Source organism: Entelurus aequoreus, linkage group LG23 (genome assembly GCF_033978785.1).
Source record: "Entelurus aequoreus isolate RoL-2023_Sb linkage group LG23, RoL_Eaeq_v1.1, whole genome shotgun sequence".
Taxonomy (NCBI): Eukaryota; Metazoa; Chordata; class Actinopteri; order Syngnathiformes; family Syngnathidae; genus Entelurus; species Entelurus aequoreus.
The window spans coordinates 3,154,132-3,180,503 of NC_084753.1; the positions used below are offsets into that span (position 1 = coordinate 3,154,132).

General features: G+C 41.0%; 1 protein-coding gene across 6 annotated transcripts in view; it reads right to left on the bottom strand.

Moving 5' to 3' along the window:
• LOC133640775 (centrosomal protein of 128 kDa-like) overlaps positions 1–26,372 on the bottom strand; it is a 122,824-nt gene that overhangs the window by 80,375 nt on the left and 16,077 nt on the right. For 5 of the 6 annotated variants that reach the window (XM_062034391.1, XM_062034389.1, XM_062034390.1 and 2 more), the window contains 9 exons: positions 23,539–23,625; positions 23,147–23,270; positions 14,623–14,747; positions 13,221–13,312; positions 7,870–7,942; positions 5,168–5,242; positions 4,992–5,066; positions 4,274–4,415; positions 1,443–1,582 (listed from right to left, as the gene is read on the bottom strand). In XM_062034391.1, the coding sequence (XP_061890375.1) occupies positions 1,443–1,582; positions 4,274–4,415; positions 4,992–5,066; positions 5,168–5,242; positions 7,870–7,942; positions 13,221–13,312; positions 14,623–14,747; positions 23,147–23,270; positions 23,539–23,592 (900 nt within the window). In that variant the 5' untranslated portion in view covers positions 23,593–23,625. The remainder of the gene's footprint in view (positions 1–1,442; positions 1,583–4,273; positions 4,416–4,991; positions 5,067–5,167; positions 5,243–7,869; positions 7,943–13,220; positions 13,313–14,622; positions 14,748–23,146; positions 23,271–23,538; positions 23,626–26,372) is intronic. The other variant, XM_062034388.1, reaches the window with a different exon arrangement.

The window sequence follows — 26,372 nt, forward strand, 5'->3', positions numbered from 1 at the left end:
TACGCGGCTTTTACACACACATAAGTGAATGCAAGGCATACTTGATCAACAGCCATACAGATCACACTGAGGGTGTCCGTATAAACAACTTTAACACTGTTACGCCACACTGTGAACCCACACCAAACAAGAATGACAAACACATTTCGGGAGAACATCCGCACCGTAACACAACAAAAAAAACAGCAGAACAAATACTCAGAACCCCTTGTAGCACTAACTCTTCCGGGACGCTACAATATACACCCCCACTACCACCAAACCCCCGTCATCTCCCGAATTCAGAGGTCTCAAGGTTGGCAAGTATGCTGCCGGGACTCCTTGAAAATTGCTGTTTTCTTCTACGCGATTGGACGCCTTTTTGAGGCCCTTAAACATGCACGAAAAGTACCCATGTTTTGCAGGCGCGTGAAGTATGGAGGAAAATGTATTATTTTTGGGGTCCCGAAAATAAAATGTTGCAATTGGCTCTCTAGCGCCACATTTAAAAATAGAACAAAATCATCCCCTCCTGCCAGTTTCACGTATTGACATTAAAATCGCTGGAGACGTCTATCATGACGGAACGCACATAAAAGTCTCAGGAACCCATACCTAAAAAAGGAAAAGGAAGTCGGCCATCTTGGTTTCCGTCTTTCTTTTTTCGGCAAAAAAAAGGGGGTTCGTACTTCAACGAACTCCTCCTAGGGACTTTGGCCAAATGAGTCACGGTTAAAATGACACATACTACACATATAGGCGATGATAAATTGCCAACAAATTATTCCAACGCCAAAATTTCCGTGGTCGTGCGGCAAACTGGTCAATTTTTAGCGAGTAAAAGGGGTCGTACTTTAACAAGCTCCTCCCAGGGACTTAGAAATGATTAATGGTGGGTCGGAGTGTTGGGTGGGACGCAACTGCAAGACTACTGCAGCGCCTTTATCGCCCCCTTGTGGTGAAAAACTATAACAGTAAAAACTTTCTTACACATGCTCCGATCTTCCTAAAATTTGTGATGGTGGGTCGGAGTATTAAGTGGGAGGCAACTGCATTACTGCAGTAGCAGCATTTTCACCCCCTTGTGGTGGAAAATTATAACGGTCATAACTTCCCTACACATGCGCCGATTGTCCGGAAATTATTAATGGTGGGCCGGGGTGTCGGGTGGGACGCAACTGCATGACTATTGCACTGCCATTATTATCGCCCTCTTCTGTTGAATAACTAAACTGTCATAACTTCCTTCCACCTGCTCTAATCTTCCTGAAATTTTTGATGGTGGGTCGGAGTGTTGGGTGGGACGCAACTGCAAGACTACTGCAGCGTCTTTATTTGTTGTAGTTGTAAAAAAATATATATATATATTTATATATATATATAAGTATAATTATACATCTGATATACATCATAATGCCAAATATCGGTGGATCTCCATTAAACACTACATTTAATGCACACACCTCCAATTGTAAACTCAGCTGTACTCGCTCTCTCTCCTTGCGCTCAACAGCCTTCTTCAGTTCTTCTATCTCACTGTTGGACGAGGTCTGTCGCAGCTGAGCTCGTAATTCTGCTACCTCATTTTCCAGATCCAAACCATCTACACAAAGAAAGACACAAAGGAAAATAATTCAACTGCAAAACAAAACAGCAGTCAGCAAATTAACATTCATTTGTTTATTTGTGTCAATTTTTTTCACCTGTCTTTTTCGCGAACAAATCAATTATTTTGAACGTCTAATTTAAGTGAACGATTAGAGCCAATTCCCAGTTGTGAGCCCTTGGTTTTGGAGCCGTTTTTTAAGCACATGTAAATTTAGTGTTTGCAATCGCCCACTCTGCACATGTGTTCCACCCGACTGACAGTTAACTGGACTAGAAATAATTATTACAATTACAATTAAAAAATAATTTTATTCTCTCATATAAAAATATAGAATTAAATATATATTTTTATTTATTATTATTAGTATTTCTATTCATTTATTAACTTATATTTGGATACAATATTTGGGTTCATTATTCCAAAGGTGCTTCAAGCATAGTACAATTTTGTATTCACATTTTTATTATGTCCAAATTTGTATTTATACTTCTTATATCCATCCATCCATCCATCCATTTTCTACCGCTTGTCCCTTTCAGGGTCGCGGGGGGTGCTGGAGCCTATCTCAGCTGCACCCGGGCAGAAGGCGGGGTACACCCTGGACAAGTAGCCACCTCATATCCATTAATGCATTTCACTCTTACTTATTATTTGTGTATTTTTCTATATTGTTAAAATCGTACAATTTTCTTTAGGTGAGGAACAATTAAATTGACAAAGCAAGGCTATATTGGCAGCACCTTATGAAATGTTTACAATAAAAACAACAAAAAATACAATTATAACCAACATTTCAGAATAATTCCCACCAAGAGAGACATATTTGTGTAAACTGAATTATTCTAATCTCCATCTCATGGTATAATTCAGGGTTTCCTAACATTTTTTACCTCGGGGCCCAACTTTTCCACTACAGAGGCGCCCGGGGCCCACTCAAATATTAACACTAAATTAGTAATCTAACTCTTGATTTTAATCTTATTAAAAAATTACAGTGCTAAAATAAAAATAAAAATAATTATAAATAAATATGTAACATAATAAAAATGAAATAAAATGAAAATGAAAATAAACTAAACAAACTAAACTTAATAATAAATAAATTTGGACCGCCACAAATAGATTTGGCGCAACCTGTTTCTATTTGCTCATTAACACACTATAATGGGACTGTTGTGGTTTCAACTCCATAAAGTGGATGGCACCATAATGCTGCGTCCTAACACACCTGGCCTACCAGAGAATAAGAAGACATAGCCAACAGCGGCTACTGCTCTGCCCCTGACCCGAGACCACTAAAAGAAAGTTAATTTGTATTTCTTAACATGTGTTTTTACTCACTTTTCGTCTCTCCTAAAGTCTTCAAAAATGTACATGCGCATTGGCCAGGGACAATTATGCAAATTAGATTAGGAGATCAGCTAACAACCCAGCCACAGATAGATTTTAGTTCTGTGGGAAACCCTGAGTTCGATGAACTTTTTTTTGTAGATTAAATCGATCAAATTGTTTGTGTATTTTTCCTAAACTAAAGGATATTGGTATTTAATCCTCAACCTAGTTTACTATTAAGCTCTGCTTGTTCCTACTCTAAACTGGAAATACCATAAATTCAGGACTGTAAGCCGCTACTTTTTACCTACGTTTTGAAAAACGGAGCGGCTAATTTATGGATTTTTCTTCGCTGACAGCCATACTGCAAATAGTTTTCATAAAACACATGCAAATACACTGAAATGGTGTGTTATTGTTTGTGCTATGGCGCCATCTTTTGGACAAGTTGGCTCACTGCAGCTGCTGATGGCTAAATGACTACAGTGTTTCCTGCCGTTTAAAGCTTTGAACCGGAAGTACAACTGTTGCTCCGTCTTTTAGCTCTTCATAGCGTTTCTACTCAAATGGATTTTTCATTCATCACTCCAAGCAAAGTTTCTAAGTTCTACAAAGTAACAAACTGTTTATACTTACTAAACCGTTCCATGTGAGATGTGTGTTTTCATGCATATTTGTACGTACTATCGTAATGTAATGAAGCTAGCGTTGTTAGCGATAACTAATAAGTGTCTGTGTTAGTATTATTAACTTACAATGACATTATTTTGGTATTGTTTCAGTTTCACAAATTCCTCAGTAAAGTCACCAAAACGTCACCGTGGAGTTATTGAGTCTGCTTAGCTGATTGGAGAGCTAGCTTCCGCAGCTAGTGGGTCCATTACGATGACTTCTGTTTTGTTTGAGCAGCCGTTTTACAGGCACCTTTTGGAAACAATTAAGGCATGTAAACATTTACAGAATTTTTCTGTGTAAATAACTAATTTTACAACGTATATATATGTGGTTTATAATCTGGTGCGGGTAATAAATGGAAAAAAAATAATTTTCTTCTAAAATGTAGTGGCTGCGGCTTATATACTGGTGCACTCTATAGCCTGGAAAATATGGTATGTGATGTATTATATTGTAATTGTATGCATGTTGGAAATTAACAAGTACTAAAACCAAACTATTAGTGTTAAGAGTTAGATATTTTTTTCTGTCTGTCTATTTATTGTACAAACTATTCTCCACCAAGCACAGAACTCTGTTATGGTCCTTCAAGCATCAAGCTACCTCAAATCAACGTGATGATATTTTGCCATTTGCACACATTTTGGTTTTGTCAAATTCTTTTAGTGGATTAGTCAACTGCACATTCAGTACCTCGTAACCTTCCCTCGTCCTTTGCAGTATAGTGTCCATGAGTGGGCTGAGGAGGATGCAGCCAGACCCTTTGAAGCTCGGTCTTCTCCTTCCTGGTCCTTTGTAGCTCACCTCGCATGTCCTCCACCTGTGGACCACCACCCACAAAAGGGAGACTCATTGAGAGATGCAGCCATTGAACTGTTGGAGTTTCCTTTAAGAGGGGCCTGTGATGAATTTCCTCTTTTCTGACTTATATATGTGACGATGTTGGATACTCGTGTTAAATAATGTCGAAGCATCAAATAGTAAGAGTCATGCATTATGGCGTGACCTTGGACAGTTTTAGGTGCCTCTGTTAGCAGGGTTTTGCAGTCTGGCTACTTTGCGACGTCACACCGAGGTGGACGTACTTATTTGGACATGAAGTCAAGCTGTCAGTCAAAGGCCTTTGCTTCAGGCTTTAGGGAAACCCAAAAAAAGTTTAGATGAAGTATTATTTTCATCTAATCTTGGCATGCGCAGTGACATTAATGCTGCAAAAAGCAGCTGATTTTAATGTCATTCTGAATCAATTGTGTACCTAATGTTTTGGCCAGGTGAATCTATATAATGTTTATAAAGTTTAGTGTGCTCCATAGTCTAGAAAATACGGTAGATGAAAATGATCAGTGGTTTCTTTCTAGGGGAGTTTTCACATAACATCCAGATAAAACAAACTAACCTGTTGAAGAAGGGACTCTCGGCTGTCCTCTGACTGTCCTAGAAGTCTTCTAGCTTTCTCCAGTTCCTGCTCCGTCTTCGGTGAACATGATGACGATGACAGGGAACGGTAGAACGCGGTCAGTTTTTGACACAATGTAGTATACAACATTCAAACTACTAAAACACACAATCAACCTTCAACTTCTCTCGGTCTGCATTGTGTAGTCTGGACGTCATGGCGTCTCCTCTCTCGTTGTGTCTCTCCCCATTCTGTCAAACAAACGCCCGGGTCACAAACACGTGTTGTTACAAGGAGCACTGCAGCGATAACACGCAACGCGACAGCCCCTTCAGTATGACATCATCGGCCCTCCTCGTCTCCTCACAACGAGACACGGGCATAACGGTGGATTTATGCGGCGCTTCGGTCCTACTCCCTCCCATCCGTTCCGAGTGCGGTGATGAATTGCTGGCTGCGAGCAATAACATCTACCCAAGTGACTCATCATCTATTTGATTCACATCACAGCGGGCCCATCGGTGGGGAATAAATGCGCCCTCTGCTTTCCCTCTCCCCCTGCTCTTTAGTAGTAAAGGAGATTCGTTTCCTCTCCGTTTGCTCATGTGTGTTTATTTACCCTTAAGTTTTTTTGGTGGAAAAAAAAAAGTATATCTTTTTACCTTAGGGTCCGTCGATGTCCCACCAGGACATCACGGTGGAGAAGGATGTCAATGAATTTGTAACGGCCTTGAACGTTAGAAATGGGAGCTCACACTAATCATACAAAGCAACAGTGACCCCGTGTGGTCGCCTACAAAATTGTACTACTGTATTCAAAAAAGCCAAGGCTCTCTACTTCAGTGATTTGTTTACAGAGGGACCGACAAGACAACTTGGAGTGCTTAATACTATGCAAGCTAGCACACATGTTATTTATTGCAGGCATGCAATAACATGATTTACTGAATCACTTACTTAAAATGGCCGTATTATGCTGTATAATAATAATAATGTGTTGTATTGTCATATGAGGTCCAATCTTGTAACATTGCAAACTTTTTTACGTATGCAGTACCAATGGGATATATGGCTATTGAAGGATGGCCTTATGGGTATCATCAGATGGCTACTGCACTGTATGTGGACTTTGATAAAAACTGCTGCACTTTGTATACTTCTGCACTTTAAATGAGCGCTGCAAAAATACTGTAACTTGACCGCCCACTGATTTGTAATTCACATCCCCTCTATGTATTGTATTTGTATTTTAAATTGTTTATCATTATGTATTTTCAATATTGTTGTGTATTTTCAATCATGTGTAAATTAATTGTGGATGTTAGATGCACCATAAAAGGACTATAAATGGAAATTAGCATGGTGCTAAATCGAATGCAGCCATCTTCTTAATGTAACTGCACATTGTCCTTAACACTGAACAGCATGAGTTCAAGTATATTTAAAGCAATAGCCACATTGGGGTTGTCACAATACCAGGATTTCAGTATGAAATATACTGATAGCTACAGTATGAACATCCACGATTCTCAATACCATGATAAAACGTTTAATTTCACTACATTATTGAAAATACATTTAAAGTGTCAAGTATTTAAGATCAGTGAGCAACAACATAATTTAAAAATCAGTATCAGCTGCCAAAAGGTAACTGTACACTCAAAAGGAACAGCAGCGTTCTATAACCTCCCAGCATATCAAAACAATATTGTGCTTATAAATATCATCATAAATAACAACAATAGATTTAATATTTTACATTCTATAAAGAACAGCAGTGTTCTATAACCTCCCAGTATATCAAAACAATATTGTGCTATAAATACGATCATAAATAACAACACTAGTTTTAATATTTTACATTCTAAAAAGAACAACAGTGTTCTATGACCTCCCAGTGTATTCAAACAAACAATACTGTGCTTATAAATACCATCATAAATAACAACAATAGTCAACTATTTTACATTCTAAAAAGAAAAGCAGTGTTCTATGACCTCCCAGTATATTCAAACAAACAACATTGTGCTTATAAATATCATCATAAATAACAACAATAGTCAACCATTTTCCATACTAAAAAGAACAGCAGTGGCGTGAAGCCTTGAAATATACAAAACAAGCAATATTGTTAATATTCTTTCAATATGTGTGATGTCATGTCATTTGTCATGAAATTGGCTAGTAAATCGGTTAAAACATATATTTAAATACAAATATTTGTGTTTCTATTCCTGATTAGTATCAACATTTCTGCATGTTATGCCTTTTGCTCTAATTTGACATTTTGTTCATTTTATTTCTATGACGTGCCATAAAAAAGAGGTATTTTCAGCAAACGTCCCCTAGGCCACACTTTGTCTCCCTGGTGAAAAAAGTAAAGCAGTGGTGTTGTAAAAGGTTGCCAAACAACAGAGGAGTGTCTCTCAGCTGTGTTTTATTAGCACTTATGGAAGTGATAAAGGTCGGCTTGCATGCTTTCCTGCACGCTGTGGTAATGCACACTCCCTGGGCTTGTGGTGGCGGATCTACGCTCTCACTCGAATACCATCGTGTTGGATTACTGAATAAACGCAAGATACACCTCTTTTACAATGTACTTTTCCTCGCTAAATATAGCACCAACGTGGATCATTTCTCCTACGTCTTATTCTCTGTGTTGTGAGGCGGAGTTAGGCCACGCCCACACTAACTTTTGACAACTCTAAGCCACATACTGTAATGAATGAAAATCCATAACTTTAACCATACATAACACATTGCAGTTCTTGTGACATTTAGTTGCCATGGAAATGCAGGATCCTGTTATCATGACATGACCTTTAAAAAAAATCCATCAAGTTCTGCACTGGAATAGAAACGCAGAGCAATAACTCACAGAATCGAGCCGCTGCGTCGTGGTCATGTGTTCTGAGAGGCTTTCTATTTTTCTCCTGGTGTCAACGTCACACCTGCCAGGATGAAACAAATATTTAGCCACTAAGTCAATAAAGTCATTACACTTTCAAAAGCAAGCCTTCTGAAGAAATATGGCTTCCTGACTTTGCAAAGTGGCCTCTGCAGCCGGGGTCTTCAAGGTTTTCCAGGTCGTGGACCCCAAAACGGATGGAAAGAAGGAGCGATGACCCCCTACTTTTATATCTTGTATGAAATTATGATTTTATTTGACATAAAACTGGTCCTAAAGGTACCTTCGTATTACGTAATGCTAACCATGTTCAAATTATAACAGAACTGTGCCGCTAACTATCTGCTGGCAACTAGAGTGCTAATTGTTGGCTGTCAACTAGAGCTCAAATTGGCAGCTGACAAATAGTGTGCTAATTGCTAGCAGTCAATTAGTGCGCTGGCAATTAGAGCAATAATCGCAACCTGACAACTAGTGTGTTAATCGCTAGCTGACAACTAACGCATTAATCGTGAGCAGGCAACTAGAGCACTAAGCGCTACCTGGCAACTTGCGTTCTAATTGGCAGCTGGCAACTAGTGTGCTAATTGCTAGATGTCAACTAGCACTCAAATTGGCAGCTTGCAAATAGTGTGCTTATTGCTAGCAGTCAATTAGTGTGCTATTCTTTAGCTAGCAACTAGAGCACTAAACACGACCTGACAACAAGTGTGCTAATCGCTAGCTGACAATTCACAAATCAATTGCTAGCCGGCAACTAGAGCACTAACCACTAGCTAATAACTAGCGCGCTAATTTCTAGCTGACACTAACGCCTTAATCACTGGCAGGCAACTAGAGCACTAAGCGCTAACTAGCAACGTGTGTTCTAATTGGCAGCTGGCAGCTAGTGTGCTAATCGCTAGCTGCCAATTAGTGCGCTAATCACTGGCTGGCAATTAGAGCTCTAATCGCAACCTGACAACTAGCGTGCTAATCCCTAGCTGACAATTAATGCATTAATTGCTAGCTGGCAACTAGCGCACTAATCACTAGCTGAAGACCAGTGCCCTAACTGTTAGCTGACAACTATTGCTGACAGTGTGGCAATCCCTGGCTGGTAGCCAGCACTCTAGATACCAGCTGGAAACTAGCATGCTAATCACTAGCTAGCAACTGGCGCGTTAATCGCTAGCTGATAACTAGAGCACTATTTGATACCTGACAACTAACACATTAATCGCTAGTTAGCAACTAGAGCACTAATTGTTAACTGACATCCAGCACTTTGATTAATAACTTGCATATAAAGCGCCAATCACTAGCTGACAAATAGTGTTCCAATCGCTAGCTGACAACTACAGTGCTTACTGTTAGCTAGCCATTAGACCGCTAATCACCAGATTACAACGATTGCACTAGCTGACAACTATGGCGCTAATCGCTAGCTGGTAACTAGAGCGCAAATCTTTTCCAGCAACTTGAGCACTAATTGCTAGCTGACAACTACAGTGCTAATTGTTAGCTGGCAACTACAGCGCTAATCGCTAGCTGACAACCATTGCGCTAGCTGACAAATAGGGCGCTGATCGCTAGCTCGTAACTAAAATGCAAATTTTTATCTAGCAACTAGATCACTAATCGCTAGCTGAAAACTAGAGTGCTAATCGCTGGATATCTTAAATGCCAACATAATGATCCATCCATCTTCTTCTTCTTATCTGAGGTCGGGTCGCGGGGGCAGCAGCCTAGGGAGGCGTTCGGGTGGCATCCTGACCAGATGCCAGAACCACCTCATCTGGCTCCTCTCGATGTGGAGGAGCAGCAGCTTTAATTTGAGCTCCTCCCGGATGGCAGAGCTTCTCACCCTATCTCTAAGGGAAAGCCCCGCCACCAGGCGGAGGAAACTCCTTTCGGTCATAACTCAAAGCTCATGACCATAGGTGAGGATGGGAACGTAGATCGACCGGTAAATTGAGAGCTTTGCTTTCCGGCTCAGTTCCTTCTTCACCACAAGGGATTGATACAGCGTCCGCATTACTGAAGACGCCGCACCGATCAGGCTGTCGATCTCACGATCCACTCTTCCCTCACTCGTGAACAAGACTCCGAGGTACTTGAACTCCTCCACTTAGGGCAGGGTCTCCTCCCCAACCCGGAGATGGCACTCCACCCTTTTCCGGGCAAGAACCATGGACTCGGACTTGGAGGTGCTGATTCTCATCCCAGTCGCTTCACACTCAGCTGCGAACCGATCCAGTGAGAGCTGAAGATCCTGGCCAGATGAAGCCATCAGGACCACATCATCTGCAAAAAGCAGAGACCTAATCCTGCAGCCACCAAACCGGATCCCCTCAACGCCCTGACTGCGCCTAGAAAATCTGTCCATAAACGTAATGAACAGAATCGGTGACAAAGGGCAGCCTTGGCGGAGTCCAACCCTCACTGGAAACGTGTCCCGACTTACTGCCGGCAATGCGGACCAAGCTCTGACACTGATCATACAGGAAGCGGACCGCCACATTCAGACAGTCCGATACCCCATACTCTCTGAGCACTCCCCACAGGACTTCCCGAGGGACACGGTCGATTGCCTTCTCCAAGTCCACAAAGCACAAGTAGACTGGTTGGGCAAACTCCCATGCACCCTCAATTACCCTGCCGATAGTATAGAGCTGGTCCACAGTTCCATGGCCAGGACGAAAACCGCACTGTTCTTCCTGAATCCAAGGTTCGACTATCCGGCGTATCCTCCTCTCCGGTACACCTGAATAGACCTTACCGGGCAGGCTGAGGAGTGTGATCCCACGATAGTTGGAACACACCCCCCGGTCCCCTTCTTAAAGACAGGAACCACCACCCCGGTCTGCCAATCCAGAGGTACCGCCCCCGATGTCCACGCGATGTTGCAGAGTCTTGTCAACCAAGACAGCCCCACAGCATCCAGAGCCTTAAGGGACTCCGAGCGGGTCTCATCCAACCCCGGGGACTTGCCACCGAGGAGCTTTTTAACTACCTCAGCAACCTCAGCCCCAGAAATAGGAGAGCCCACCACAGATTCCCCAGGCACTGCTTCCTCACAGGAAGACGTGTTGGTGGGATTAAGGAGGTCTTCGAAAAATTCCCTCCACCAATCCACAACATCCGCAGTCGAGGTCAGCAGAGCACCATCCTCACCATACACGGTGTTGACAGTGCACTGCTTCCCTTTCCTGAGGCGGCGGATGGTGGTCCAGAATCGCTTCGAAGCTATCCGGAAATCGTTTTCCATGGCTTGCCCGAACTCCCCCCATGTCTGAGTTTTTGCCTCCGCGACCGCTGAAGCCGCACACCGCTTGGCCTGTTGGTACCTGTCCGCTGCCTCCGGAGTCGTATGAGCCCAAATAACCCGATAGGACTCTTTCTTCAGCTTGACGGCATACCTCGGATTACCGCCACGACAGGCACCAACTACCTTGCGGCCACAGCTCCAATCAGCCGCCTCGACAATAGAGGTGCGGAACATGGTCCACTCGTACTCAATGTCCAGCACCTCCCTCGTGACATGTTCAAAGTTCTTCCGGAGGTGGGAATTGAAACTCTCTCTGACAGGAGACTCTGCTGGACGTTCCCACCAGACCCTCACAATGCATTTGGGCCTGCCAGGTCTGTCCGGCATCCTCCCCCACCATCACAGCCAACTCACCACCAGGTGGTGATCGGTAGAAAGCTCCGCCCCTCTCTTCACTCGAGTGTCCAAAACATAAGGCCGCAAATCCGATGACACAACTACAAAGTCAATCATGGAACTGCGACCTAGGGTGTCCTGGTGCCAAGTGCACATATGGACACCCTTATGTCTGAACATGGTGTTTGTTATGGACAATCTGTGACGAGCACAAAAGTCCAATAACAAAACACCACTTGGGTTCAGATCCAGGCGGCCATTCTTCCCAATCACGCCTCTCCAGGTTTCATTGTCGTTGCCAACATGAACGTTGAAGTCCCCCAGTAGGACAAGGGAAACACCCGGGGAAGCACTTTCCAGTACTCTCTCGAGTGTATCCAAAAAGGGTGGGTACTCTGAACTGCTGTTTGTTGCGTAAGCACAAACAACAGGCAGGACCAGTCTCCCCACCCGAAGGCGGAGGGAAGCCACCCTCTCGTCCACCGGGTTGAACGCCAACATGCAGGCTTTGAGCCGCACCCGAAGGCGGAGGGAAGCTACCCTTTCGTCCACCGGGTTGAACTCCAACGTGCAGGCTTTGAGCCGGGGGCAACAAGAATTGCTACCCCAGCCCATTGCCTCTCACTGCGTGCAACGCCGGTGTGGAAGGGAGTCTAGCCATTCTCGAGAGAACTGGTTCCAGAGCCCTTGCTGTGCGTCAAAGTGAGTCCGACTATATCCAGCCGGAACTTCTCCACCTCATGCACTAGCTCAGGCTCTTTCCCCCCCACCGAGGTGACATTCCACGTCCCAAGAGCTAGCTTATGTAGCCGAGGATCGAACTGCCAAGTGCCCTGCCTTAGGCTTCCGCCCAGCTCACATTGCACCCGACCTCTATGGCCCCTCTCATGAGTGGTGAGCCCATTGGGGGCAGGGCCGGCCACCAGACGCTCGCCATCGTGCCCCAACTCCGGGCCTGGCTCCAGAGGGGGGCCCCGGTGACCCGTGTCCGTACGAGGGAAAACTGAGTCTCGGTTGTTGTATTTCCATAGAAGTCTTCAAGCTGCTCTTTGTCTGATCCCTCACCTAGGACCTGTTTGTCCAACATAAGGATATAATTATTTATTAATGATATATTTTATCAACTACATGACAGTGTGTTGGCTCCATGTTAATCAGAATCAGTTTTATTTGACTTGATAGACTACGCTGTTTGTTCGATGTATGAAATAAAGAAAAACGCAACAACTAGGAGAGAAAAAATATATTTAAAAAAAAATCAAACAGAAATTTCACAGCCCCCCAGCAGTACCTCTGCAGACCACTGGGGGTCGCACACCTCCTGTTGAAGACCTCTGCTGTGCAGTTTTCCAGGACTATTTTGACCTCTAATCTTGTATTAGTAATGTGTGAGTATGAAACTTCACCTTGGAGTAAGTAATAATTAATCTAATGAAATCTAGTATTTATTTTTAGGTAAATACTTAAACGTGTTATTGTAGTTGTACAGTAAAGGTGTGTGTGTTGTGTGTCCTCAAACAAGATATTTAACATTACTGAAGGTAATCAAAGATACATTATGTTTGCAACACACTGAGGCAATTACATCTGAATATTTAAGTAAAATCTCTGTTTTATTGCGTGTCAGGCTCTATATCTTCCCGCATTGAATGGTTCTGATGTTTCGCTCAAATACCTGTTTCTCCGGTGGATTTCTTGATCCAGGTCCACAGACAGTCTCTGTTGGTCACATCGCAGATCCCTCAAGGACTGATGCAAAGTGTGGATCTGTAATCGGCATAACACATAACCAGGAAAATCATAGTAATTGTTACATGTCCATGTTATTCAAATGAGACCTGGGGTGTAGCCGCAAACTGTCACACCACATCACTTTCTCCCCATTATGTTTTGTTACAACCTTATTCCAAAATGGAATAAATTCCTTTTTGTTCTTAAAATTCTACACACAATACCCCATAATGATGATGTGAAACTTACTTTTTTTTTTATTGCAAATGTTTTAAAATAATAATAATATATAATAATAATAATGGTAGTATACAGGTTTTTTTTACAAATAACTACAAAAACTTTTTTTTTTTAAAGAAAAAGAAAAAAATATATAAATAAATACAAAAATTATAAAAGAAAATAAAAGAAAAAATGTATGGTGGCAGCATCATGATTTGGGGATGTTTTTCAGCAGCAGGAAATGCTTGTCAGGATCGGGGTTGTATGGTACACCGGTACTAATAAAGTACCGCGGTACAAATGAATTAAAAATGGTACTATACTGCTTCTGAAAAATACAGATACTTTTTTTTCCGGACATGACGGCGCGCTGTCATCACGTCGTGACATGGCTGGTAAATCGAGCAGAGGCGCATGTTAGGCAATGCACGAAGTTGTTATAAGCAGAAACAGTGCGGAGATAGAAAAAGGAGAATGTATGCGTATTGGCTTAAAAACTAACAAAAAAGTTGAAGCTATAAACAATGAAGAGGTGCTTAGCTCTTGTTAGTAGCTAGCGGCTAACGTCCATCCGCAGTGTTTTGGCTACTTCTGAATCACTAATCCTCGCCGCCATGGCGACAAATAAAGTATGTTTTTTTACAAGTATCATCCCTGCAGGACAAGGAATAGCTCCACTACACACCTTAAGGATACAATAGCTAACCGCTAACAGCAAGCTAGCGCTCCTGAATGTGAACAAATGTCGTAGGTGGCTCTACACTGACATCGACTGTAACGATACCAAGTACAAGAGCCATACATAGACGATACTACAATGATTTAATCGACATTGTTTATTAATCACAAAATATTTTGTCTTTTTTATTGTTGATAAACTTAGGAAATACGTTCCTGGACACAGAAGAACACTGAATTATGACCAAAATATGACCCTGTAACTCCTTGGTATTGGTTTGATATCAAAATATTTTGGAATAAGGCTGTAAAAAGTGAAGCGCTGTGAATACTTTCTGGATGCACTGCAAATTGATCAACTTTTAGGACCCATGAAATGTAACTTTGCCAAGAGATTGCTTCTGAAAGCACTTAAGGCGCAACAAGTGACGTTTGATAATCCTTACATCGTCTCCAGACACGTTGCTATTTTTGAAGCGAACATTGGCAGAGTGAGACCTCGTCCTCCTCCTCCTCCCCGGCGTTCCCGTGTAGTCCCTCAGTGGAGAAGTTGGGTGCAGGTGTTGACCATCTGTAATTCCACATGAAATGCAGGTCGTTAACCACCAGTACTGTCCTCTCATTCAAATATTAAAGTCACTGTGTTCGCAAGACGGCAGATTCAGTTGAAAAAGCAGACAGAAAGTCACCTTCTGCTTTTATTTGACATGATCCAGAACTAGGCCTGGGGGATATGGTCTAAAAATGAAATGTCAGATTAATTCACAAAAAATTTGATTTTGAATTTTTTTTCCCTAGTTTTTAAAGAAACCAACAAATTACAGATAATTCAAAACAAGTTTAGCTTTTGTTTGATCAACAACTAGTAGTTTGAAAGGGCACTGCATCTTACTCTTAACAAAATTCTATTTTTTTATAAAGTCGATTCTTTTTAGAACTTTGTATTTAAAAACCTGTTTTAAACTAAACCGATACAATTAGCTACTGCAGATAATTCTGGCATATTTGTTGTGCTTTTGCTCATACGTTGATCAATATGCATTGTTCTAATCCAAAATCCAGGGGTGCCCATTACGTCGATCGTGAGCTACCGGTCGATCGCGAAGGGTGTGTCAGTCGATCGCCATCCAGGCATTAAAAAAATAGACCTAAAAATTAGTGATCATCAATTTTCACCAAGATGTCACTTTCGTCACTTCATTGACATTCACGGCACCCGATGGTCTTGTGAGATGACGATGGTTGCTGCAAGCTCATTATTAAGAAAAAATGACCGACAGGAAGGTGAGAAACAATCTTTATTTCAACAGACTCTCGTGCCGTACCTGCCGTCAAAACTCTAAACACAGACTGCACAGTTCCTATCTTCACAATAAAAGCGCTGCTTCATCCTGTCTGCGCTAACAAAATAAAAGTCTCAGAAAGGTGGCGTGCACAAGCTAGCAAGCTACGGAGTTTGCCACCAATGTATTTATTGTAAAGTGTATACAAACGAGTACGGAAGCTGTACAAATGAGATGCCAAAAACCAACCTCTTTCATGTGGTATTGGACTGTTTTTCTCCTCCATTTGGAAATGTGGACGTTGTCAGCACTACTGTCTGATTCCAATCAATGCAAGTCATCAGAATCAGGTAATACACCAACCTATATTCTTGTCTTCATGAAAGAAAGGAATCTATATGTGTTAAACACGCTTGTATTATCATTAAAGGCCTACTGAAACCCACTATTACCGACCACGCAGTCTGATAGTTTATATATCAATGATGAAATCTTAGCATTATAACACATGCCAATACGGCCGGGTTAACTTATAAAGTGACATTTTAAATTTGCCGCTAAACTTCCGGTTCGAAACGCCTCTGAGGATGACGTATGCGCGTGACGTAGCCCGGGGAACAGAGGTATGCCTTCCCCATTGAATACAATACAAAAAAGCTCTGTTTTCATTTCATAATTCCACAGTATTCTGGACATCTGTGTTCGTGAATCTGTTGCAATTATGTTCATTGCATTATGGAGAAGGAAGCTGAGCAAGCAAAGAAGAAAGTTGTCGGTGCGAAACGGACGTATTTTTCAAACGCAGTCAGCAACAACAGTACACAGCCGGCGCGTCTTTGTTTACATTCCCGAAAGATGCAGTCAAGATGGAAGAACTCGGATAACAGAGACTCTAACCAGGAGGACTTTTGACTTCGATACACAGACGCCTGTAGAGAACTGGGACAACACAGACTCTTACCAGGATTACTTTGATTTGGATGAAAAAGACGCAGACGTGCTACCGTGAGTATGCAGCTTTGACTTCTAAACATTTGATCGCTTGACCGTATGTGCGCAACTTTTTTTTTGCGTATGTACGTAACTTTTTTAAAATATATAAGCTTTATGAACCTTGGGTTAGGTGAACGGTCTTTTGGGCTGAGTGATTGTGTGTGTTGATCAGGTGTTTGAATTGTATTGGCGTGTTCTATGGAGCTAGGAGCTAGCATAGGAGCTAGGAGTTAGCATAACAAAGACGTAGGTGTTTTTATGCAGGATTAATTTGTGTCATATTAAATATAAGCCTGGTTGTGTTGTGGCTAATAGAGTAAATATATGTCTTGTGTTTATTTACTGTTTTAGTCATTCCCAGCTGAATACCAGGTACCGTGAGTATGCAGCCTTGGCTGCTAAACATTTGATAGCTTGACCGTATGTGCGCGTCACGTACGTAACTTTTTAAAAATATATAAGCTTTATGAACATTGGGTTAGGTGAACTGTCTTTTGGGCTGAGTGATTGTGTGTGTTGATCAGGTGTTTGAATTGTATTGGCGTGTTCTATGGAGCTAGGAGCTAGCAGAGGAGCTAGGAGCTAGCATAACAAACACGTAGGTGTTTTTATGCAGGATTAATTTGTGGCATATTAAATATAAGCCTGGTTGTGTTGTGGCTAGGGTTGCGATCTTTATCGTCGTCGTTCTATACTAAATCCTTTCAGCAAAAATATGGCAATATCGCGAAATGATCAAGTATGACACATAGAATAGATCTGCTATCCCCGTTTAAATAAAAAAAATTCATTTCAGTAGGCCTTTAAACACCTCTAATTTATTAACAAAATCGTCTCTTTCATAAATAAATAAATATAAAATGTATATGAATGAGGTAGATCCCCTCCAATTGGTCAATTGAAAAGTAGCTCCCCTGCAGAAAAAGTGTGGGCAACCCTGCTCTAATCAAATAACTTTATTTAATATCAATCAATCAATCAATTTTTTATTTATATAGCCCTAATTCACGAGTGTCTCAAAGGGCTGCACAAGCCACAACGACATCCTCGGTTATAGAGCTTCCTATGAGAGAAAAAAACCTCTGCATTGAATAAAATACTTTTGTAAATAAAAATGTTGCATATTATAGCATGCAAATAAATAAACTCCTTTGGAGATCGATAAAGTACAAGCTTAAAGGCCTACTGAAATGATTTTTTTTAATTTAAACGGGAATAGCAGATCCATTCTATGTGTCATACTTGATCATTTCGCGATATTGCCATATTTTTGCTGAAAGGATTTAGTAGAGAAAATCGACGATAAAGTTCGCAACTTTTGCTCGCTGATAAAAAAAAGCCTTGCCTGTAGCGGAAGTAGCGTGACGTCAGAGGAGCTAGTATTCCTCACAATGCCCCATTGTTTACAATGGAGCGAGAGAGATTCGGACCGAGAAAGTGACGATTACCCCATTAATTTGAGCGAGGATGAAAGATTCGTAGATGAGGAACGTTACAGTGAAGGACTTGAGAGGCAGTGATGGACGTATCTTTTTTCGCTCTGACCGTAACTTAGGTACAAGCTTGCTCATTGGATTCCACACTCTCTCCTTTTTCTATTGTAGATCACAGATTTGTATTTTAAACAACCTCAGATACTATATCCTCTTGAAAATGAGAGTCGAGCACGCGAAATGGACATTTAAAGTGACTTTTATCTCCAAGACAATACATCAGTGACACACTTAGCTACTGAGCTAACGTGCTAGCATCGTTCTCAAATGAAGATAGAAACAAAATAAATAAACCCCTGACTGGAAGGATAGACAGAAGAGCAAAAATACTATTAAACCATGTACATGTAACTACACGGTTAAACATTCTCAGCCTGGTAAGGCTTAACAATGCTGTTGCTAACGACGCTAAGGCTAATTTAGCAACCGGACCTCACAGAACTATGATAAAACATTAGCGCTCCACCTACGCCAGCCAGCCCTCATCTTCCCATCAACAGCCGTGCTCACCTGCGTTCCAGCGATCAACGGCACGACGAAGGACTTCATCCGTGGGTTTGGCGGCAAGCATCAGCGAGGCGTCTTCTATCAGGGTAAGTAGTCCTTGTTGTGTTGCTGTAAGTGTTGTACTTAGCCGCTAAGACACCGATCGATCCCACCTACAACGTTCTTATTTGCAGCCTCCATTGTTCATTAAACAAATTGCAAAAGATTCACCAACACAGATGTCCAGAATACTGTGGAATTTTGTCGAAGAAAACAGAGCTTTGTGTATTGTGTTCAATAGGGCCCAAACACTTCCGTGCATTTTATGACGTCACGCGCATAAATCATATCCAAAGGAGATTTTCAACCGGAAGTGTGGCGGGAATTTTAAAATTGCACTTTATAAGTTAACCCGGCCGTATTGGCATGTGTTTCAATGTTAAGATTTCATCATTGATATATAAACTATCAAGACTGCGTGGTCGGTAGTAGTAGGTTTCAGTAGGCCTTTAAATCTTCTGTCCTGAATAAAATACTTGTGTGAATGAAAATGTAGCATTGAGAGGTCTCTAGTTTTAAATGGTGGATAAAAACAGGCTTTTCCACTGTTTGGGCACCACACCTTTAGCAACGTGATTGTTTTTCACCGTGCTCCTTTTTTTATCATACATGGTACCCCACACCAGTAAGCTGCTTTTTAGCGGGAGTTTGTTTGTTGTTATGCTGCTGTTTGCCTCATAAAGACACTTGACTGGATGTTTTGGTTTTAAATGCTGGAATACATTTGTTGTGCTGCTGTCTTTTTTAAACAAACTTTGCAGCATGCAGTCATTTGTTCCACATTTGTTGCCGCAAATCTAAACCACTGACAACACTTTTCTTTAGAACAAACGTTTTGCTCTCGTTTGCGTTAGCCATGTTTTGCTCGGTGTTTGAATTTCCACTAAGGAAATAAGGGCGCGGGTGGAAGCGACGGGTAGCAAAAAATATGCCTGAGCAAGAAGAGAAAAACTGCTTTTGTATTGTTTTAATTGTCTACAAGCAGTGTTCACTTTGTTGACTAATACTTTTCTTAGCTATCGTCAAACAACTTATTTTCCCCTGATGAAAATAATACGATAACAAATCAAAACAAATTTGCACTTTGACTAAGACGATAACATTTGCATCGACAAATAAAAGTGAGATAAAACTGTTGACAGAAACAGAATCCAATCATATTTATTTTCGTCTTGTAGATAGGTGGGACAAGTTCGGAATATATACAATCACAGCTCTTTAACAGCGCATATATAAAAGAGGGGGCCGGCAGTTAGTTACGAAGGAGAGCCAATCAGATGCTTTTCCTTGTTAGATGAGGAAGTGTAATTAGTATTGCGAAAACAATAATGTGTGGATTCATCGTAACGTGCGTACACCTGGGAGAAAGTGAAGAGGACACGTTTCATTTTTGACATTGTATGATGCCATCAGCAGGTGAGTGATCGATCATGACATCTACACAACTGTAGGTTAAATTTATTTGTATTTGCTGCTTCCGGTTCTCATGGTTTCATAAACAAATTATAACGAATGAATGCATCTTAACTCTGTGTCACAACACACATGCATAGCTGTTTTGCCAGAGACGGAGCATTAAAATAGAAAATGTGCCTAAAAGATATTTATTGGCATTGACCGTTGTACGCATCATACATCATTCCCGACCATAAGATCATGCTACTTTTGTGTTAAACAAATGACATGCTAGTTTTCTAATAAACTTAAAGGCCTACTGAAATTATTATTTTTTATTTAAACGGGGATAGCAGATCCATTCTATGTGTCATACTTGATCATTTTGCGATATTGCCATATTTTTGCTGAAAGGATTTAGTATAGAACAACGTCGATAAAGTTCGCAACTTTTGGTCTCTGATAAAAAAAAACCTTGCTCCTACCGGAAGTAGCGTGACGTTGTAAGTTGTTCACTCCCTCATATTTTCCTATTGTTTTCAACGCAACTAGAGCTATTCGGACGTGAAAGTGACGATTACCCCATTAATTTGAGCGAGGATGAAAGATTCGTGGACGAGGAACGTTAGAGTGACGGACTAGAATGCAGTGAAATACATATTTTTTTTCGCTCTGACCGTAACTTAGGTACAAGCTGGCTCATTGGATTCCACACTCTCTCCTTTTTCTATTGTGGATCACAGATTTGTATTTTAAACCACCTCGGATACTATATCCTCTTGAAAATGAGAGTCGAGAACGCGAAATGGACATTATAGTGCCTCTTTTATCTCCACGACAATACATCGATGAAGCTCTTTAGCATCTTTAGCATGAGCTAACGTGATAGCATCTGTCTCAAATGCAGATAGAAACAAAATAAATAAATCCCTGACTGGAAGGATAGACAGAAGATCGACAATACTATTAAACCATGTACATGTAACTACACGGTTAACAGATCTCAGCCTGGCAAAGCTTAACAATGCTGTTGCTAACGACGCTAAGGCTAACTTAGCAACCGGAGCTCACAGAGCTATGATAAAAACATTAGCGCTCCACCTACGCCAGCCAGCCCTCATCTGCTTTGCTCAGCAACACCCGTGCTCACCTGCGTTCCAGCGATTGACGGCGCGACGAAGGACTTCACCAGATCATCCGTGCGGTGGGTCTGCTAGCATCGGCTAGGCGTCTGCTAGCATCGGCTAGGCGTCTGCTAGCATCGGCTAGGCGTCTGCTATTCGAGTAAGTGGTCCTTGTGTTGCTACAGCCACCTACAACGTTCTTCTTTGCAGCCTCCATTGTTCATTAAACAAATTGCAAAAGATTCACCAACACGGATGTCCAGAATACTGTGGAATTATGAAATGAAAACAGCTTTTTTGTATTGTATTCAATGGAGAAGGCATACCTCTGTTCCTCGCGCTACGTCACGCGCATACGTCATCCTTCGAAGGCTTTTTCAACCGGAAGTGTGGCGGGAAATTTAAAATTGCACTTTATAAGTTAACCCTGCCGTATTGGCATGTGTTGCAATGTTAAGATTTCATTATTGATATATAAACTATCAGACTGCGTGGTCGGTAGTAGTGGGTTTCAGTAGGCCTTTAAAAGAGGCCTTATCTTTTATGCCTTTTATTTTAGTCGACTACATTTACTGTTATTTTAGCTCAAATGTAGTGTAATTTTGTTAGTTTAGTTTATTATTTCTTCTGTCCATGGTCAACAAAATAAAGAAACAGTTTTATATAAACAAACAGATGTACATTCATAAACAAACAGTTGTACATTCATAAATAAATTTTAAAAAAATGTTGCAGACCGAAAGGGTTTAGGCTGAAGTTGAACACTTATTGCGCCTAACCCTATAAACAAAGTCAAGTACGAGATGAGCTTCCAAAAAAATATGAGATTTCCTTTTCACAACATATTATAAATACACATTGTACACAACATAAATACTGTTCAATTATATACACAGTAAAGGCATGTGAAATATCCTTGTACACATGTTAAACCTTTGAACCAATTATATACTGTATACAAACAATTATACTTCCATTATATTTATATCCCACATTTAGTTTTTAATTAACATTGATCATCGTATTAACTACTGTGTTGATTCAAGGGTGATATATTTTTCCAAGACATTGGTCTTAAAGTTTTTTTTATATGTGTGAATGGAACTGGAACATTTTAAGGAATCATCCAAGCTGTTCCACAGTTGAACCCCCCTGACAGAAACACATCTACTTTTTAAGCTCGTTCTTATGTTTGCTTTCTGAAAGACAGCTGAACCTCTGAGGTCATAGGGACTCTCCCTAGGTTTGAACCTCTCCTGTAGACACCGAGGCAGCATGTGGTTATGAGCTTTGTACGTCACAAGAGCAGTGTTGAGGTCAACTAGATTGTGCAGTTTTAATGTTTTTAATTTAATAAACAGAGCATTGGTATGGTCACGATAATCCGCATAATTTAAAATTCTAATCTCTTTCTTTTGAAGTAAGAACATAGAATTGATGTTTGATTTGTAATTGTTACCCCAGATTTCAACACAATAATTAAGATATGGGAGTGCGAATGAATTATATAACATGTTAAGAGCCTTTTGATTTACAGAGTTTTTAATTTTATGTAACATAGCAATGATTTTTGCCATCTTTGGCTTGAGTATATTTATGTACAGTTTCCAATTAAATTTATCATCTATATAGATTCCCAAAAATGTTGTTGAATACACCCTTTCTATCTCCATATCATCAATTCTTATATATATATATATATATATATATATATATATATATATATATATATATATATATATATATATATATATATATATATATATATATATATATATATATATATGTGTGTAATTTTGTTGACTAAAACTAGCGCAAATTCCGTACTATTTGGCGCTAATTTTTTATACGCTTTTAACCCTGCAGCTTTTAGAACGGTGAAACGTTGTCTCCATCGCTAAGAGAAAAATCTAAGGAAGAGAATCCCTCTGGCAAAGAGACGGATCAAAATTTTAACACAGATTGTAGGTCTGAAAAAACTAAGAAAAACGAAAATCATTTTTTTATATATTTAAGGAGATAAAGACGGATTTCCGACTATTGATGGAAAAAATACGCGCCTGATGTTTTTACAAAATACATTCATGGCCCAGAACCAGGATTTGAGGAAAGATGCCAGCTACTGAATCTTTCTACCTGATCCGGTGCGAGCGTCCAGGTCGCTGGAATGTAGGCTGGAGGCGGAGGCACTGTGAGCGTCGGTTCTGCTCAACCTCTGCGCCTGCAGCTGGCTGATGGACTCCTCCAGGTTACCCCGAAGCTACATACAAGGCAAAAAACAGATGGATGAGGAAACATACAAGCTGCTCCGAGAGAGGACAGAGCCAAGACTAAGAAGACAAACACTTTGGGATGATGGGTCCATCCTCTTTTTCCTTTTAATTGAATCCTAAACTGATTCAGGTTTTAAGGACAGGGTGCAACTGAGCATGCACTGACATGGAACGAAGATGACCCTGGCCTTGTGCGATGTAGAAGCATCTGTGTCATTGCTAATATCAGTCCATTCCACTGAAAAGGTGCCTCACCACAGCCATGGCCTCGGCCTGATCGTCTCTGTACTCCTTGTACTGGCCCAGCATATGGTCCACCTTGGTCAAATTCCTGTTGGTGTCCTGCCAGAGACATAACAATTGTCGCACTGATGATACCCGAAAAACAATCGCATGAACACAGAGTAAAGCATCTGTTTGGAAGCAGTTAAAAAAGTCCAAACTCTTCCTACTTCTCAGTCTTTCACTCAATTTCAAGGGCTTGACGGTGTGGGAATTTGGAGTCATTTAGAAGGACAGCATGTGCGGTCTAAACATGTACATTCATTGGTTGAAAGTGTTTTCTAAGGACAAAATCACAGACGAAGAATCAATGAAGTGGCAAGAATGCGGCCAATCAAATTGAATGCCAACCATCGTCCGTCCTTTCTTTCTCAGACATTTCACCATGGTTCAGTTACTTTCATTCCAAACTACAATACTTGAAGTCCACAGTGACGATTGCAAACAAGGTAAGAAATTCCTTAAATTACTATTAGTACATTTATTTCAAATACTGTATATAAATCTCTCCAATATTTCAAAAAGTACCTCATATACTGTATTTTCCAGACTATAATCCGTTACTTTTTTCTAACGCTGTGGCTTACAAAACGGTGCAACTAATTTATGGATTCTTCTTCGCTAACGGCCATGATGTTTTGTATTCAACAATTAGTTTTCATGTAACACCAACAGAGACACTGTATAGGTGTGTTATTGTGTGTGCTATGGCGCCATCTTTTGGACGAGTTCGCCCACTGCAGGTGCTGAGGGTTGAAAATGTACTTCCCGTTACGTGCCTTTAACCGGAAGTTTAGCTGCCTATACCATGTCTGCTTAAAGGCCTACTGAAATGAAATTGTTTTATTTAAACGGGGATAGCAGATCTATTCTATGTGCCATACTTGATCATTTCGCGATATTGCCATATTTTTGCTGAAAGGATTTAGTATAGAACGACGACGATAAAGATCGCAACTTTTGGTATCTGATAAAAAAAAAAGGCTTGCCCCTACCGGAAGTAGCGTGACGTAGTCAATTGAACATATACGCAAAGTTCCCTATTGTTTACAATGATGGCCGCATGAAGTGAGAGAGATTCGGACCGAGAAAGCGACAATTTCCCCATTAATTTGAGCGAGGATGAAAGATTTGTGGATGAGTAAAGTGCAAGTGAAGGACTAGTGGGGAGTTGAAGCTATTCAGATAGGGAAGATGCTGTGAGAGCTGGGGGTGACCTGATATTCAGCTGCGAATGACTACAACAGTAAATAAACACAAGACATATATACACTCTATTAGCCACAACACAACCAGGCTTATATTTAATATGCCACAAATTAATCCTGCATAAAAACACCTACGTGTTTGTTATGCTAGCTCCTAGCTCCTCTGCTAGCTCCTAGCTCCATAGAACACGCCAATACAATTCAAACACCTGATCAACACACACTATCACTCAGCCCAAAAGACCGTTCACCTAACCCAAGGTTCATAAAGCTTATATATTTTTAAAAAGTTACGTACGTGACGCGCACGTACGGTCAAGCGATCAAATGTTTAGAAGCCAAAGCTGCATACTCACGGTAGCACGTCTGCGTCTTTGTCATCCAAATCAAAGTAATCCTGGTAAGAGTCTGTGTTGTCCCAGTTCTCTACAGGCGTCTGTGTATCAAAGTCAAAAGTCCTCCTGGTTAGAGTCTCTGTTATCCGAGTTCTTCCTACGTCACGCGCATACGTCATCCTCAGAGTCGTTTCGAACCGGAAGTTTAGCGGCAAATTTACAATGTCACTTCATAAGTTAACCCGGCCGTATTGGCATGTGTTGCAATGTTAAGATTTCATTATTGATGTATAAACTATCAGACTGCGTGGTCGGTAGTAGTGGGTTTCAGTAGGCCTTTAAAGGCCTACTGAAATGATTTTTTTTTATTTAAACGGGAATAGCAGATCCATTCTATGTGTCGTACTTGATCATTTCGCGATATTGCCATATTTTTGCTGAAAGGATTTAGTAGAGAAAATCGACGATAAAGTTCGCAACTTTTGCTCGCTGATAAAAAAAAGCCTTGCCTGTACCGGAAGTAGCGTGACGTCAGAGGAGGTAATATCCTCACAATGTTCCTTTGTTTACAATGGAGCGAGAGAGATTCGGACGAAGAAAGTGACGATTACCCCATTAATTTGAGCGAGGATGAAAGATTCGTAGATGAGGAACGTTACAGTGAAGGACTTGAGAGGCAGTGATGGACGTATCTTTTTTCGCTCTGACCGTAACTTAGGTACAAGCTGGCTCATTGGATTCCACACTCTCTCCTTTTTCTATTGTGGATCACGGATTTGTATTTTAAACCACCTCGGATACTATATCCTCTTGAAAATGAGAGTCGAGCACGCGAAATGGACATTTAAAGTGACTTTTATCTCCAAGACAATACATCGGTGACACACTTAGCTACTGAGCTAACGTGATAGCATCGTTCTCAAATGAAGATAGAAACAAAATAAATAAACCCCTGACTGGAAGGATCGACAGAAGATCAACAATACTATTAACACGCGAAGTCCCAGAGAAGGGTCAATTGACACTTTTACCTAGAAAACACACAAGAGGGTCATTTGACCCCTAGTCCCCCCTGTGGACACTCCTTTTGTTATGAAAATGTGGCTGTTAGTGGCACACGGCAGGGGGCCACTTGAGCCTGTGTGGGGGAGGGGACCTTACAGCTCAAGCTTTAGTTCTGAGGTAGGTTGTGTGTGTTTTTGCAAGGATCAACAGAATGAAGGGATCAACACTCTGACATTTATTGTTAAAAAAATACAAAACA